The sequence below is a fragment of the Elgaria multicarinata genome, chromosome 17, assembly GCF_023053635.1.
Source record: "Elgaria multicarinata webbii isolate HBS135686 ecotype San Diego chromosome 17, rElgMul1.1.pri, whole genome shotgun sequence".
Classification (NCBI taxonomy): Eukaryota; Metazoa; Chordata; class Lepidosauria; order Squamata; family Anguidae; genus Elgaria; species Elgaria multicarinata.
The window spans coordinates 4315448-4332384 of NC_086187.1; the positions used below are offsets into that span (position 1 = coordinate 4315448).

At 52.6% G+C, this 16937-nt stretch overlaps 1 protein-coding gene across 1 annotated transcript in view; it reads left to right on the top strand.

Moving 5' to 3' along the window:
• The window catches only part of CASKIN1 (CASK interacting protein 1), a 117897-nt gene that overhangs the window by 75144 nt on the left and 25816 nt on the right, over positions 1-16937 (top strand). Inside the window, exons 2-10 of the mRNA XM_063143325.1 lie at positions 66-117; positions 5839-5936; positions 6539-6684; positions 7010-7105; positions 8471-8601; positions 11905-12013; positions 12268-12376; positions 13390-13484; positions 16073-16190. Coding sequence (XP_062999395.1) covers positions 66-117; positions 5839-5936; positions 6539-6684; positions 7010-7105; positions 8471-8601; positions 11905-12013; positions 12268-12376; positions 13390-13484; positions 16073-16190 — 954 coding nt within the window. The remainder of the gene's footprint in view (positions 1-65; positions 118-5838; positions 5937-6538; positions 6685-7009; positions 7106-8470; positions 8602-11904; positions 12014-12267; positions 12377-13389; positions 13485-16072; positions 16191-16937) is intronic.

Here is a 16937-nt window from a genome sequence, read left to right on the forward strand (position 1 = left end):
CTCTTCTAACCTTCTCTCTCTCTCTCTCTCTCTCTCTCTCTCTCTCCTTCCCTGCTCCCATCCAGAGCTCCTGGGATCAGCCAAGAGGGTGAATGTTAATTTCCAAGACACCGATGGGTGAGTAGAGGCATCATCCCTCGTTTGTGCATCAGCAACCCGCTGTCCGCATTGGGTTGGGAGGAGGAGGCTGGTGGAAAGGCGGCCACTCAACCAGGGAAATCTCCATGGAGAAGCGCTACGTTTCCCTGCACGCTCTCCAGAAGCCCTGGCTGGGATTTTTCTTCGTTAGCCTCTTGTAGGTCTGTGGCTCTTCACAGTTTCTCAATAGCTTCTCAGTCGAAGGCAGTTTCCTCTCGCAGGCTCACTGGCCAAGGAATGCCCCCAGCCCCATGGCATCCTTGGCTCCCTGGAGTGGCCAGTTAGGGTCTTTCTTTCCCAAGAAGACACCCTCGCTTGCAGGGGCCCACCTGTTGGGCACGCAGGAAAGGGCTTTCTCCCAAATTTGGGGAGGGAGAGAGGGAAACACACACCTTGGAGTTGTGAGTGGTCCCCAGAGTGCAGGCTGGTGGCTCCGATGTCAGTGAGATGGTGAATCTGCTCTGGGTTTCAGTCACAACTAGTCAGAGCCCCTTGGAGAGCTCCTTTAGTTTTCTGACTGCAACCCGGAGTGCATTCACCGCCCCACTGACATTGGAGCCACCTCGCTCCACAGGAGGTTGAGGCACATCTTTTTAACTTGGCTTTTAAAATCCCTGTTAGAGTTTTTAAGGTTGTTTTGAATGTTTCACTTTTGTTTTTGTTCGATTGTGTTTTTTATCTTTTGAATGTCTTGAGAACTGCCTCAGTTGGCTTCATAAAAGTGGTATACAAATACAATCAATCAATCAATGATGAGAAATATTTTGTTTCCCTTCCTGAAAGTATGGAGTTATGAACATGACTGTGTGTGAAGTGATCCTTTACGTGTACGGGGCTTGCTCCACGTGAGCTTGGATGCGGTGCTCATGCGCAGAGGAGCCCCAGGCCCTCGGCCATTCCCCCCTTGTGAGAGCGTGGGGGGGAGAGCATGCAGGTGGTGCAATCGCGCCCCCCCTTCCTCCACAGCGGTTGCCCTGGCTTGGGGGTGGGAGGGCTTGCATGGAGTCGGGTGTGTGTGTGTCTTACCTGCTGTGTCCCTTTCCATTAAACATAGGGGAAGTGCTGGATGGAGGTTTGGGTGTGCATGGACCCCGTGCCCCCTTTCAGTCGCTGCATGCGCCCCTCTGCGCTTGTGCGTGCTGTTTGGGGACTGGGAGATGGTGGCTTCTTTCAGGTCTCTTCCAGACAGCACTGGGCCTCTGCCTGACTGGATCTTGAACCCTGGCATGATATTATTTATTACATTTTATCCCTCTCTTTCTTCAAGGATCTCAGGGTGGTGTAATTCCCCCCGCCCCTTTCCCCCCTCCCAAAATAATTCCAGATATACTAGGAGAGAGCAACTGGCTGCATGAGCGTTATAGCTGAATGGGAATTCAAACGCAGGTCTCTCAGGGCATCTACATCCAAAATTACATCATGGGGGCTCTTCCTAGAAAAACGTCAACTCGAGAGCTGCAGGCGTGTGCCACTTTTTAACCCCAGCAGCTCCACATTCTAAATGACCTTTGCGTATCAGAACATCTTCCCAAAATGTAACCCAGATCTACGTTTCAATCCCACTGTAGTTTTGTATCTCTGTATAAAACATATCTGTTATTTTTTAATCGAAGAAATAATCCACACATACACGTAGGAAGGTTATGAGTCGCACGCAGTCCTAGAGAAGCATAAAATACCATGCCAGGTGAGCGTGCTCCCTGAGAAGGCCCCCGCTCTCGTTTGGAAAAAGAAAGACAAAAGACCACGTTCCCAGCCCCTGTCAAGCGTGGTGCTGAAATCTCAACAGCTGAACACAGTTTCCAGGGGTTGCATGTGCAGGTGTGTGTGCGTATGGGGGAGGGATTATCACCCTTGCAACTCCATGGCTCCTTTCCTTCCTCCCATGAACAAGTGAAACTAGAAGAAATAATACAAAATAGTGTTTCTACTTGTTGTTGTTTTTAAAGAAGTAAATGAATTATGCAACGTGAAAGAAGTCATTATGCAAGCTGATGTACTTTATGCAGGGTGCAAAATTTGGATTGAGAATTCTAATTCTTTTTACTGTGCAAACAGCCCAGCCTGAAAAAGGAAAATAATAAGCCCAACTGTGCAGCAAGGCGCGCTGTCTCTCCCTCTCTCTCCTACCATTCAAGAACTTTCCCTTTTTCTTTCCTGAGGAGTGAAATGGTCTCAGACAAAAAGCTGCTTGTTGCTGCCTGTTCCAGACCCTTCTGCTGACTTAGATGAGGTGCAGGGAAGCAGCTTCTGCTAATAGGGGAATGGCAAGGAGGAGTGAGCGGGTTCCCTCCCCACCCTCCCCCCCGCCCCGCCCTCCTCCAGCTGGGCTATCAAGCAACCAGGGCTGAAACTATATCACAACGGTAGTGGAGGACCTCCCTCCCTCCCTCCCTCTCTCCCTCTCTCTCCCTCCCTCTCTCCCTCTCTCTTCCCCCCTCCCTCCGTCCCTCTCTCTCTCTCTCTCTCTGCCTCTCTCTCATCCTTGTCTGTTTGCAGCCGCTAATGATTTTCGGCCAGGAGCCAGCCTGTCACTGCTGCTTTCTCTCTCCTTCCCTTTCGCTGAACAGAAAGGATCTGTCCTGTCTTGGGCAGGTGCCGTCTCCCCTTCCATGCCAGCCCACGCAGGCAGCTTGGCACGTAGCAGGCAGAGGAGCTGAGGAGTGAATGACTCTTTGCTGAAAAATGGACCGGCGGGGAGGAGGCTCTGCTCCCATCAGCGGACTGCAGAGTGAACTCCTGGGCCGTTCTGGCTGCTGCGGGAGCCAGGGCAGGGGAGAGAGACTGCTCAGCTCCGGACTTTCTGCCCCTTCGTTAGCAGGAGAGGCCGAGGCGGTTGGCGGGTCGCGTGGTCGTCTGATGCTCACAGCCCCCAAGCAAGTGGCCCCAGCTGTGTGTGAGACAGAAGGGGAGGGCAAACTGAGTGCAATATGAGGGCCCTGTTCGGACGACACGCTAAGCCACGGTGGTTAAGCATTTTGAGCTAAACGTTATGGCTTAGCTTGTTATGTGACCCATGACTTAGCATGTCGGGTGAACCATTCCTAGCTATAGTGGCTACATAACCATAGTCTAAACATATTCATTTGCTGCAAAGGGGTTAGCGGCCTAACCATGGTTTAGCATGTGGTCTGATCAGGCCCAATGTTTACCTCCTGAAATGGCTACTAGTCCTGATGGTTATGTGCCACTTCCATTATCAGAGGCAGTATGCTGGGGAACATGGGTGGGAGGGTGCTGTTGCATTCATGTCCTGCTTAACAGCTGGTCGGCCACTGTGTGAGCGAGAATGCTGGACTTAGTCTTGTCTAGCAGGGCCCTTCTTGTGTCCCTGCCATGATGTCACAGAATGTTCTGAGGCAAAAGCTTGCACAGGGCTGAGACGCTGCAGCCCAGCACCGTGCTGCAGGGGCTTTGGAAGCCGAGGGGCTGAAGCGGCTGGAGGACCTATGGCAGGATGGAAAAGGGGGGATACGTATGGGGCCAAGGAGGTCTGACAAGGAACACTGCAATGAATACAGGAAGGGGGGACTTTGGGAAGCATGGCGAGGGTGCATAAGAACCTCGAACACGGGACCTGGGCACAGGAAGAGCTGGTGTTGGTAGGAGTGAGGTGTGAGGGATCGGGGTGGGTGGGCGGGGGCTGCTGCTTCCATTAAACGTTTAAAACAAATGTTTAAAACTTGCACAGTGAGGCCTTTTGTTCCCCACCGTGGGGATGTTTGTACATGTTTTTTTTAATAGTTATTTTAAAAAGAAAAATGGTGTTTCCATTTTTAAACATGCATGCAAACATCCTCCTTCTCCCCGATGGAGGCATTTCTGAGTCACTCACGTGCGTTTCCCACATGCTCCTCAGACACAGAAATCCCAGGGAATGTTAAAATTCTGGCTTCTGGGCAGCTTTCCTGGAAAGCGGCTAAGAGGCCAATTTGTCTTGTCCCATCACTGAATATATATATATATAGAGAGAGAGAGAGAGAGAGAGAGAGAGAGAGAGAGAGAGAGAGAGAGAGAGAGATCACAGGCTTGCAGACCAGGCTCCCCACAAAGGCTTCACTCCTGCTCCTGTTCTAAATCGGGGCATTCCGCAGGGGATACAATAATTCTACTCTGGTTTACATCAGTGGAGGCTGTTTCTGGGCTTTTATGGAATTGTTTGGAGGACAGGCGGAGCCTTGCTGAATAGGCTGGGATCAAGAACCGATCTGTAAGTGGCGTCGCCCGAGAGCCCACGTCTCACCACCTCCCCTCCACGAATTCACTCATCCCATGGGGTGAAGGGCAGCAGGGTCATGGGTCAAAAGCGGGGGGGATGCCCATTCTCTTCTCAGCCTTCTACCCCACCCCACCCTTTTCATCATTTTATTAACCACCACATTTGCAAAATGTTTGTCTTACTATTCAGCCTGAAAACTGTCATAGAAGCTAACAATAATTTAAGAGCAGTAAAACAATAATATCAGTAGACCAAAAGCAGAGGAATCACAAACATATCTGTTCCATGCCAGGTCTCTAAAAAGGATCCAAAAAGGCCAGAGTGGTTTTTTTTTCTTCAGGCTTTCCCTGGAGCCAAAAAGACACCCAATGCCGGGTGAGCCTTACAGGGGAGAGCATTCCAGAGTTGGGGTGCCACAAATGAAAAGGCCCTGCATCGCCTTTGAAGTTACAGAGAAGGCCCTTTGAAGATGGTCCATACCAGTATTTGAGATTCCTCATCCTAAACCACTTGTTACTGCTACATTTGCTCAGCAATTTTTAGTGACGGACTTTGGCAAAAGTTTTATGACAGCCTGAGTAAGCCCACGTCTACCAGATTTGTTCCTCATGGACTAGGTACTCTTAGGATGGTCTCTTCAGCCGGTGATTTTTTCCTGTTGCATGTGCAGAGTCTTCTGTGTTTTTCTATGGTGTTCAGGTTCATGGCAACTGGCTAGATGACTGTTCTTCCCATTTTACAAGTGGGAAAATCCTTATTCCTCTTCATTATTGTTTCAGGGCCTTTACCAAGCTGCCTTCTCTGCAGTGGCATACGATAACTTTATTTATTTATTTCATTTCTATGCCACCCAATAACCAAATGTTAAAACCCTAAAAGACAACATAATAAAACATAACATAAAACCTTTAAAAGTTTAAAACAGAATGTAATAATAATAATAATAATAATAATAATAATAATAATAATAATAATGTCGAAAATAATAATGTCGAAAAGCAGCCCTAGGAATCCAAACATCTTGCCAGACGAAAGCAGCCACAGGCTAAAGACAACATTGCCCAGATTCCCATGAGCCACAGGGAAGCACAAAAGAAAGCATTGCCTATTCGTGGAATAACGTCAAGGTGTGTGCCAGGAGGAAATCCAGGCCAGGCTCTTTTCCAGGTGCAGACGGACAGACCGGCGGGGGGGGGGGGCACGTTGGAGAAGTCCCACCTTGCATTCTTGCCAGCCTCACCTGTTCAGGGCATCTACTGCTGCTCTGAAAAGAAATGGAGGGAGAGGGGGAGACCTGAGAGCAGGTGCTCAGAGAGGCCTGGGTCAGCTGGCCAGTCCCAAGCTTGGCTGCTTTTAACAAAGGACGGCTGATGTTAGGCTCTGGTGGGGGTGGGGGTGGGGGCTTTCAGCATTAGAGAAAAGTCAAGGAAGTTAGTTCAGGAGAATGAAGGTGCCTCTGCTTTGCACCCTTTCCTTTGCAGGTTCTCTGCCCTGCACCATGCTGCCCTCAACGGCAACATAGAACTCATCTCGCTGCTGCTGGAAGCCCAGGCTGCTGTGGATATCAAGGATAATAAAGGCAAGCAATGGAGGGTTGGTGTAGATGCACGGCGACTCTCTGGAAGGCTGAGAGTGCTCAGAAGGAAGAGTGGGGAGGGTTTGTGAAAAGTGCATCAGGTTTTGCAGGGATCACAGAGAGCGCTGGGACAGGGGCACTGAGCTGTGTGTGTATGTGCGGCGGGGGGAGGACAGCACCAATGCAGGACCCCAAAAAGCCACACAGATGAACCTCACAAGGTGCTGGAGAAAACAGATGGATCTATGGTTCCATGTAATGTGTTTTGACTGTTGAGAATTCTTCATCTGAGGCATCTTGAAACCAATTCAGAAAATATAATCCAATGGATGTATCATGAGATTATCTGCCAATACATCCTGCCATGTCCTGGTTGGTTAATTAACTGTGGTCTGTACAACCCAGGGTTTCCTGTATTCAGCCCAACTGTGGCTTGTTCCAGGCCACCACTGGAGGCTCCCGGTGCCCTCCTCTTGCTTGGTGAAGCTGGCCTCCTTTTGCCTCCGACTGTGCCCCCAGAAAGGACGGACCAGTTTCAGCAGTGGCGCTCAGAGCTGCCCACCCTCCCTGCCTCCTCCTCCTCCTGACTCTGTGCGTCTCCACAGGGATGCGCCCTTTGCATTACGCGGCCTGGCAGGGCAAGAAGGAGCCCATGAAGCTGGTGCTGAAGGGCGGCTCATCAGTGAACATCCCATCGGACGAGGGGCAGATCCCTTTGCACCTGGCGGCCCAGCACGGCCACTACGACGTGGTAAGGGGCCGGGAGCAGTGGCGGGGGAGCCTTGCCAGTGGTGGCCCCTGCCGTGGGAGGAGACCCACATCACGCTTCAGCAACCCTGGGGGCTGGGAAGCAGCTGTCTTGCCGTGCCCTCCCTCTACCGGAGTGGCGTGGGGAGAAGCCGCCAGGGAGCAGTTTCCACCCCGCTCCGGGAATGGAAACGTCAGTTGGGCTTGGAAAGGGCACAGGGCTCGGAGGTCATCTCCAAAAGTGATGGTGACTTTGCCATGTTGGGAGAATCTGTTCAGCTTTGCCTTCTCCCCCTGCTTCCCCCCTCGCCCCCTTTTCCACCCCACAGTCAGAGATGCTCCTTCAGCACCAGTCCAACCCGTGCATCCTGGACAACTCCGGCAAGACGCCTCTAGATTTGGCTTGTGAGTTTGGCCGTGTTGGGGTAAGTCGGGTCAACCTATCCTGGGGAGCGGGGGATGGGAAGGCGACGACGGTCTTGTAAGGCAGCCCTTGAATTTCACGGAGGCTGGAGGGCTGCGCGAGGTCCCCTGAGGTATTGTGACGGACTCCTGAACTACTGTTCTTAGAAGGGGAACACAAAAAGAGAAAATAACCTCAGGATGCTGTGAACGACTTTTATCGATGAAAAGTCTGACGCGTTTCGGCCTCTTTCTCCAAAGCGTTATAAAAATGTCTGCAGAGATTCTTGTAATGACAGATTGGCCCCATTCAGAAGACTCCTTAAACCATGGTGGTTAAGCCAGAAAGCCGGGCTGTGTTCAGCAGACCCCTTAAACCATGGCTTTAACCATGGTGGTTAAGCCAGAAAGTCTGATTCACCATGGTTAAAGCCATGGTGTAAGGTGTCTTCTGAACACGGCCTGGCTTTCTGGCTTAACCACCGTGGTTAAAGCCGGGGCCATTGTCTTGTGCGGTCGCAGTGTTTACAGTTCAAGACAATCTATTACAAGAATCTCTGCAGAAAGAGGCTGAAACACGCCGGGCTTTTCATCAATAAAGTCATTTATAGCATCCTGAGATTATTCTCTCTTTTTGCGTTCAACGTGGATGCGCACACACCCCTTGGGCTGGGCTTGCAGATTTCATTAAGGGGCCCTTATCCCTCCCCCCTGATCTTTGCTGTTCATTAGGGCTGTTCCAGAATTCCTTCCTCCTCCCCGCTCCTTCTTGAGGTCCCTCTTGAAACCTGGGCCGTGGTGTCTCTCAGTTTCAGCTGCTGGGGAGAAGCGGTGGGAGGGGGCGGTTGTGCTCAGGTCCTGGTTTGATGCATGAGAATACTGAGCCGACGCCTTGTGCCATTTCGCCCCTGGAATTTCCAAGTAGTGTCGCTTGCTGAAGGGACAGGGGCTGGGTAGGCGCGGAGGGGAGGGGAGGGGGGACGACACTCCAGCTCAGATTGTGCGCTGTGTGTGTTTCTTCTCTTCTTCCCCACACAGGGCTCGTTTTCATTAGTTGCTGACTGCTCCATTGGGTTTGGTAGGGAGCGGTCCACCCACTGTGCATAATTTACACAGAGCGCAGGGTCAGATTTTAGGCTTGGAAAACAGGATCTCTTTGGCCCCTTTGCCCACAGGGGCCTGCATGAAAAGGGGTGGGCCATGCCTGGCGGTCTCCCAAAGGGCGAGGGAAGGGGGCTGCTGCACGTCGCGGACGGGGCGCTTCCCAAAGGCAGCTGAGCGGGATGCCAACTGGTCCACCGGGAAGGTCTCTTCCACAGGCCTCCTTGGCGCCCCCCCTCCCCTCCCTCCCGCATCTCCCAGGCATCCCTGTCCTTTTGGGTCCGCAGGTGGTGCAGCTACTCTTGAACAGCAACATGTGCGCTGCGCTGCTGGAGCCCAAGCCGGGGGACATCACGGACCCGAATGGCACCAGCCCCCTGCACCTGGCTGCCAAGAACGGGCACATCGACATCATCAGGTGAGTCCTCTGGCGGGGTGAAGGGGGGGGCGTGACGCGCTGTTGGAGCAATACGCCAAGTCTTCATAAAACGATGTGTTTTAGAACATGCTTTTGGCTGCCTGAGACCCAGCACCAACCCCCAGGGCCAGAACCAAATTGGGGGGCGGCAGCGTCCGGCCTTGGCAGGTGTGTGGGCTTGCAGTAGAACTTTAGGATACCTTTAGGATACCTTTAGGATGCTTTTAGAATGTTTTTAATCAGTGTTTTATGTATTTTATGCTTGCTGTTGCTCCCCGCCTCGATCCAGTTGGAGAGGCGGGTAAGAAATATGTTGTTGTTGTTGTTGTTGTTGTTGTTGTTGTTGTCCCTGCCTCCCTCTTGCTCAAGGGGTGGGTGCTGGCTGGTCCAGGACCCCAGAGAAGCAAAGAGGCTGCTTTCTCCTCTGCCTGCTCCGGAGGGCCGTGGCTTCGCTGGGCCAAGACCCTTGGCTACCAGACGCCCCCCAGGGCCGGCACAGGACCCCCCAGGGCTCTGTCCTCTGGCTCTCGTTCAGGGTTTGGCTCACCCTGAACAAGAGCCAAACGAAGATGGGGCAGCTGTGCTGTTGAAGTATCAGGCGGAATCAGTGCATGGCCAAACCGGGGTGGGGAGTGGGGGGTGGGGGGTGGGGGAGAAGGACCCCTCCCACAGAAACATCTTTTAAAGTCTCGAGAAATTCACAGTGTGGTGTGTAGGCTGGGGGGCGCCGTGTGACCTGCCTGCCCCCCGCTGATATCACAGGCTCTTTCCAGGCAGCTCGTGTCCTACGGAAGCCCCAAAGCACACCTGCCCGCGCTGGAGGATGGAGGGCTCCAGGCGGGGGAAGCCTCAGCTGGAGGTGTGACGGTTGATTTGGAGCAATTCCCACCAGGGGGGGTCCTGCTCACATCTGCACTGCCCTCCTAGGAGAAGCCACTGTTCTGCCAAGCCCCCCCTTGCTCCAGGGCCGGCACGGGCGCTCAGAGCGGCTTCTGCTCCGCCTCTGCCTCTGGCGATGGGCGTCTCAGGAAAGAGAAGTACTCAAAGTCTGCCGACCATCTTTTCAAGCCTCCACCCTCCAAGCCCCCTCCACTTTCCTCTTGGCCTCTGACAATGGCACTTGCTGCTGCTGCTGCTGCTGCCCGTGGCTGCTGCTTCCTTCCAGCAGCGGATATTCAGCGCCCCCCTCCCGCCCCCCCTCCCATCCTAGTGCCTTAGCGACTGAAATTGCAAATCCCTCCACGGCTGCGTCCACCTCTCAGTGGGAGGGGGGGAGTTGCAGCCAAGGAGCCGCCATGGACAGGAGAGGCTTGCTCCTCCAGCACAGCAGGCTGCCCCCCCTCCCCGCAGCACGCAATTCACTTAGCAAATTGTGTGCCGCCTGGACTCCCGCTAATCTGGGGCTCGCCTCTCGGCACAACAGCGGCCGCTAATCTCAGGCTCTGGCGGCTCGTTGGTGGCTGCCACGCAGCCTCGTCCACCCTGATGTGGATCGTGTGTCTGGGTGTCATCCAGCTGTGGTGGGGGCACGACACCCTTGCCCCTCCCTCCCTCCCTGGTGCAGGGAGGCCATTCTCAGGCTGGACTTACAGAGCCCCCTTGAGATGTTAGAGCAGCGTGACGGTGGAACCAGTGACCTCGGGAGGTGGTGGGCTCTCCCACACTAGAGGCCTTCAAGAGGCAGCTGGACAACCAACTATCTGTCAGGGATGCTTTAGGGTGGATTCCTGCATTGAGCAGGGAGTTGGACTCGATGGCCTTGTAGGCCCCTTAACCAACTCTGCTATTCTATGATTCTATGATTCTATGTCCATGTGTAGCACTTCAGTTATATGAAGCGCGCAGCTCGTATTTCTCTTCTCCCCTCCATCCTGTGCTTCACAACTGCTCCTACATTCCTGATAAGGTAAAGCAACAACAAAGGATCCGGAGTATCTGGAGCCATTTCAATCTGAGTCCAGCCCGGTTTTGAAACAGAAACAGAGGGATGGGGGCGTGTGACCCTCTGGCTTCTCCTTGACCTTTCATTGGGCCTTGATGCCACCAACCAGGTATTTTCCTGGACTGGTTCCGTGATTGGGGGAGGGGGGGAATCTGGTTGACCACTGGCTGTCCTGGTCCCTGAGAGTGGGTGCGGTGGTTTTGCGTGTAAGGAAACAAATGCTTCCTAGGCGTTCCACTTGCAGTTGGCTACCTTTTAAAAAAATAAGATATAGATGTGTGCTTCTAGTCCTCAGTACTGCTTCCAGGATGGGATTTTGAAGAAATAGCCAGGCGTTGTTGTTTGAAGGCAGCCTTCGAAGTGGCCTTTCCAGGGCTTGGGAGGGCTGCACCTTCTCTGGCCCTATGGCATCTCTGTCCGGCTGTTTCCGGGGCTCCTTGTTCCTGCCAGCCTGAGCCTTCCCTGGCCACCGTTCCAATCCAAGTCTTGTAGCAGTGGCAGCAAAACTGGCACTCGGGAAGAGCAAGTTCAGACAAAGAAAGGTTTGCTGCTATGATGCAGGGCTCTGAAATGAGGGCTGCTTCCTGAGAATCTGCTCCTGGCCCCCGGGGACTGGAGGCATTTCTTCCAGTGCTGGGATGAAAGAGCGCAGAGTCCTTTAAAGTGCGCTTGTGGCCTGTGCTGCAAGTGAGCTCAGTACAGGGATGTGGGATCAATCTCTCTTACAGGTTCTCTCTGTAAGCTCTGCCAGCCATTTCCCCTTTCTGCTTTGAATTTATAAACATAGGAGCACAGTATTGTTGAGTTAAAAAGGAGGGGCATGGCCAAAGGTGGGAGGGGCTTCTGCTAACTGGGCGTGGTTAAAGAACGGGCAGGGCTCCAAAGCCAAGACCAACAGGAGCCGCAGGAGGCTTTTTCCTACCGGTTCCCGGGCTGTGTGGCTCCTTGTCCGGAGGCTGCTAAGCGCTGCACGCTGTGGTGATCACATCACACCAATACTGAAAGGTCTGAACCGGCTTCCAGTGGTTTCCCCAGACTCAGATCAAGGTGTTGGTCTTCACTGCAGGGCCCAGGGCCCTAAGGGACGCCCCGTCTTGGCATGAATGTGCTCCGTTAGTGCGATCCGTGGCAGAGGCCTGTCTGAAGACACCTCGCTTGTTCAGGGGCCGTAGTCCGTCCGGCCACTCTCCCAGGTGCAGAAGAATTCAACAGGGGCTGCTTTCCTCCTTGCTGCATCCCCACAGCAGGACCTGTTGGTTTTCTCCCCGTCCTGCAGGTGTTCTGGAGCCTCCGCTAAGGGCCTGGCGGCCGTAATTCTGCCATGCTCTTCCTTCACGGGCTCATTTCTGTCGCCCCCACAGGCTTCTGCTCCAGGCTGGGATTGACATCAACCGTCAGACCAAGGCGGGCACCGCCTTGCACGAAGCGGCCTTGTGCGGCAAGACGGACGTGGTTCGCCTCCTTCTGGATGTAAGCTCCCCCCCAAGTTGCGCCTCTGCATGAAGGGCCAGGCCGTCCCACGGCTCTGTCCCCAAGGTGCCCCCGGAGTGGCCTTGAGGCTCCCTCCAGCTGCCGGGGCCGCTTCAGTGGCCTCTCCAGGCGCGCCCCCTCCCTCGCCCGCTCCAGGTCCAGCTGGCCCTCTGGGATGGGTCTCTGCTCCCCCTAGCGCAGTGCTCAGGCACCCCCTCCCCCTCCCCCCGCACTTCCTCCTGTCTGTTTTGCAGAGCGGGATCAATGCTCACATCCGAAACACCTACAGCCAGACGGCGCTGGACATCGTCAACCAGTTCACGGCCACGCAAGCCAGCAAGGAGATCAAGCAGATGCTACGGGGTGAGGCGGGGCAGAGAAGAGGGGGTGCTCTGGGTGGAGCCTTTTGTGGGTCAGGGGGTCACGGGAAGGGCTGAGGCCCGGCACAACGTCCTGCCAAAGCCACCCACCCGATAACGCTCCGACACGCAAGGGGAGCCCTTTCAAGGAACAAAAAAATAGCCATGCGAATCAACGTCGTCATCATTATCTCACGGTGCTCTGACTCCCTCTGCTGTTTTTTTTTAAAAGTAAGAACTATAACAATCATAACTTAGTTTAATAGAGGACTTTCTCTTAGCGCTGAAAGGGCTCCACGTACGTTCAGCCAGTCATTGTCCCAACAGCCCCTGGATTCTTGTTCCCATCACCCCGCCCCCCATTTTGCAGACCAGAGTGCTGAGGGAATGGCAGCTTCCCAAAGGCCATCCAGCAAGTCCAGGGCAGAGGTGGAGTCTGACCCAGGGGCTGCCTTAGGAATAGGGTTCGCTGTAAAGACCTCTGCAGACATCTCCGAATTGGAATGTTGAAGTTTGAAATGTTAGATTTCAAGAACAGTTTGAGTAAACATGAAGTTTTTGAAATGGATTCCAGTTGTGGGGCAGCGGGTCTAGGCTAGAGTTTGTGGCGCGAAGCCTGGATGCTCAAACATCTTGCGAGTCTAACATCAAATACCCCGAGGTACCTGGCATGTCGTACTTTTCTTCCTGGTGTCCTGGGATGAGGGCTGGAAGCAGGTCCAAACATAGCTGCGGAGGCCACATCCTTCCCAGTGGGTTGGGGGGGTGGGCAGGCCGGCCATGTGGATGTTCTGCCCTGGCTCTGGCATAAGCGAAGCAAAACCAGAGTGCCTTTAGACATGTGCAGACTGCCTTTCCATCCCCACTGAGCCACCACAATCCCGTCTCCCCGGGATTTGGAGGAAAGCTCCCGAGCCCAAAAGCAGGGCTCCCACGTAGGCTTGAGCCCCGGCATTGCTCTCTCGAATGTAGCCAACTGCTCCTCCTCCTCCTCCTCCCCCCCTTCTTTGTGCCCAGATGCTTCAGCTGCCCTGCAGGTCAGAGCTGTTAAAGATTACTGCAACAATTACGACCTGACCAGCCTTAACGTGAAAGCTGGAGACATCATCACGGTGAGTTGTGGCTCATGGCCTCTTCCGTCCTGGACCAGTCCTGTCACAGCGTGAATCGGAAGAGCCGCCCGCCTGGCCTGCGGAAAGCCTCCCTGCTCCTCGTTTTTGTAGCAGGCCAGAGATCCCGTCCAGAGGTTTCCGTACAGCCAGAAGCTGCATACCGCTCTTCCCTCCCAGGCCTGGCGAGAGCACTGAGGCCTGAGCGGACAGACACCCAGCCGCCTACGGAGTCCACTGTAGCTTTGCCATGCTAGGACCCAGCCTGAGCCCTCGTGGTTCCTGGCTCAAACCCCAGCGTGTCCCTGACAACGGGCTGCACCTTGTTTTCAGACCAGTGTGGGCCCAGAACCTAAATGCTTCCTTGAAATGTGCTTAATTTTATTAGAATCATATTAAAACATTAAAATGTCAACACTAATTTGCCTGGTATTTTTGGTCTTAAGACAGGAAAAATAAACGGAACTCCTTTTGCCTGCAACTTTGGAAAATAAGCGTAGTGGGGGAAATAACGCTGCTGTGGCCCGAGTGAAGCAAAATTGGCAGCGTTATACCAAGAGCCCACTGGCTCTGCTTGGTTACATTGTGGTTAGACTACTGCTACGTGCTGTACATGGGGCTACCCTTGAGGAGTGCCCGGAAACTTCAACTGGTGCAAAATGTAGCAGCTAGGCTGCTAACCGGTGCATGAGATCATGTTCACATCACACCGACACTGAAAGATCTGTACTGGTGGCCAGTGGTTTTCCAGACTCAAATCAAGGTGTTGGTTTGAACCTTGAAGGTTCTAAACAGTGCAGAACCTGGTTCCCGGAGGGTACACGGACCCGCTCCGTGTGGAACTGTGACTGGTCCCCACTCTCTCTGCATGCAGGAGGGGATCAAGACACATCTTTTTAACGTGGCTTTTTTCATTTCTTGATAATTTTAAGCTTGTTTTAAAGGTTTTGCTATGTTTTTATGTTTGTGGTTTTTATTTTCTTTTGGGGGAGGTGTGAACTGCCATGATTCTTTCTCCACACTTAATATTTATTTATTTAAAACATTTTCATTTATTTTTTGGTAAACAGCCTTGCCTCTCTCTATACCTTTTTCCCCCCAGAAAGGTGATATGCAAATGTTTTAAATAAATAAATATTAAGTGTGGAGAGAGAGTGTAGCATTGAGCATGTATAGAAGAAATAACTGAGAATAGGATGTGTGCATCTGAGACTAGGGGGTGGGTGTGTGCATCAGGGATAGAGATGTGAAGGCCTGGGGAAAAAACTCCCCCCATTTTTTCCCGAAGCCTTTTTTTGCTTTTTCCCCAAAAAATTTGAAAAAAAAATGAAGTAAAAATGGATTACGGGATTTTTGATTTTAGCATGATGAATAAAATGTTTAAGACAAGGTGTTCAGATATTTACTTCTCCAAATGATTTCTAAAAACTGTACAGTATCAGATTATTACAATTTCTGTGCACCAAGGACAAGCAAGTCCTAGGTTGCAAACAGACTACAACTCTCAAATGCAAGAGCAAGATGCATTTCTGCCTCTAGGGGGCAGCACTGCCATGGAAGCAGAGACTGAAACTAATAGTGATAGCTATAGGTCAGAAAATTAGTCTGATTAAATTTCATGCATATTCATAGAATCTTGGTCCGCCCCTTTTTCTTAGTTCTTTTTATGGGTATGGGGGCTTTATGTCCGCTTGACACTGTGGAGGACTAGTGGAGACATAAATAATTTTCTTTGTTACTAATGTTGATGGTTTCTTCTGTTTTTTGCCTGCAAAATATCTGGCAAAACCAAAGAGGTTCCTTATAGTTCAGGTGCTCCTAACAGTTCAGTTTGTAATAATTCCTTGAATGCACTGTACTTTTAATATACCAAATGTAACAATTTTATGCCAAACCAACTTGGACATAATTACATTTTATGTTCCTAAAGTAACAAAGTGACTTTCAATCTGTAAAAAGGGATAATATTGCATTATTCCAATTTTTCTGGAAATTTCTGGGGAAAAAAGTTTTTTCCCCATGGCTTCAAAATTTCCGGACATTTTACATCTCTAGTCAGGGAGCCGTTTTGCCACTGCATTCCTAGGCAGCCCTGCGCTTTCCCTCCCCCAGGGTAGCGTCGGGTGATCCCGGCGCCGAGGAGGGAGCGCAGGGTTTCTGGGCGGCCATCTGGGCAGGTGACCAATCACAGGTGGCCTTCCACCAGGCACCGCCTGGCCACGCCTCCGCTGCGATTCTGGGGCGAGGCGAGGGGCTGTCCTCACCTTGCTCCGGAGAAAAAAAGTTGGGGTAAGTCCCCGCCCCTTTTCTCCTCCACAGCTTCGGCAGAAAGCCCCGGGGTGGATGTGCGATTGCAGTGGCGTCATATAATCACCGCCACGCCCCCACCCCGGGGCTTTCTGAGCATTTAGACAGCCCCTAGTAAGGGTGACTTTGGGGCTGACTTGAGGCTTTGCACATCTCATTTAGGGAACTACACCCAAGCCAGAACGTACAGAGTCTTTTTTCTTCTTTGGCCGTGGCCATCTTTCAGCTGACTCTCGTCCTTTACTTGTTCTTCTCTACAACCTGCCCCCCCCCCCGCCCCCCAGGTCCTGGAACAGCATGCGGACGGACGGTGGAAAGGCTGTATCCATGACAACCGGACCGGCAATGACCGCGTCGGCTACTTCCCATCCAGCCTGGTGGAAGCAATCAGCAAACGCACAGGCAAACGCTTCTCTCTTTGGGGCTGTTCTGGGGTGGCGGCGCTTCAGATCCGTCCAAATCGCGAATCAAATGGGGCTGATTTGGACACATTTGGGAGATGTCTGAAGTGCTGTGGGGCTCCTCCAAAGCAGAATGAATCCGGATCTGAACACCTCCCCTCCCCCCAAAAGATTAGGAGGGACACAGAGCCCCCAGAATGCACGGCTGCAAAAGTTTACATTTACAGAACCCCCTGGACCTCTTTGTCTGAGATTTGGTAGGTTTCGACCCATCACACGGGCTGCTGGGCCAGTCTCATCGAATTCTGTCCATCAGCAAAACTGCTATTGTTGCTTCTTGCCCCCACTGGGGACCGTGAAGTTTTGGACTTTTGAGTTAAGATTCGGATTCAGCTCCAAGTTGAGCTGGGCAGTCTCTGAATGGGCCCAAGGTGGATCAGGCTCTTTTCTGCATCATTGAATTGGTATCTGAACCAAGCCTCGTGGCCAGCGCACAGCCCTTCTGGCCAGCTTTCATAGAATCATAGAATAGCAGAGTTGGAAGGGGCCTACAAGGCCATCGAGTCCAACCCCCTGCTCAATGCAGGAATCCCCGACAGATGCTTGTCCAGCTGCCTCTTGAAGGCCTCTAGTGTGGGAGAGCCCACAACCTCCCTAGGTAACTGATTCCATTGTCGTACTGCTCTAACAGTCAGGAAGTTTTTCCTGATGTCCAGCTGGAATCTGGCTTCCTTTAACTTGAGCCCGT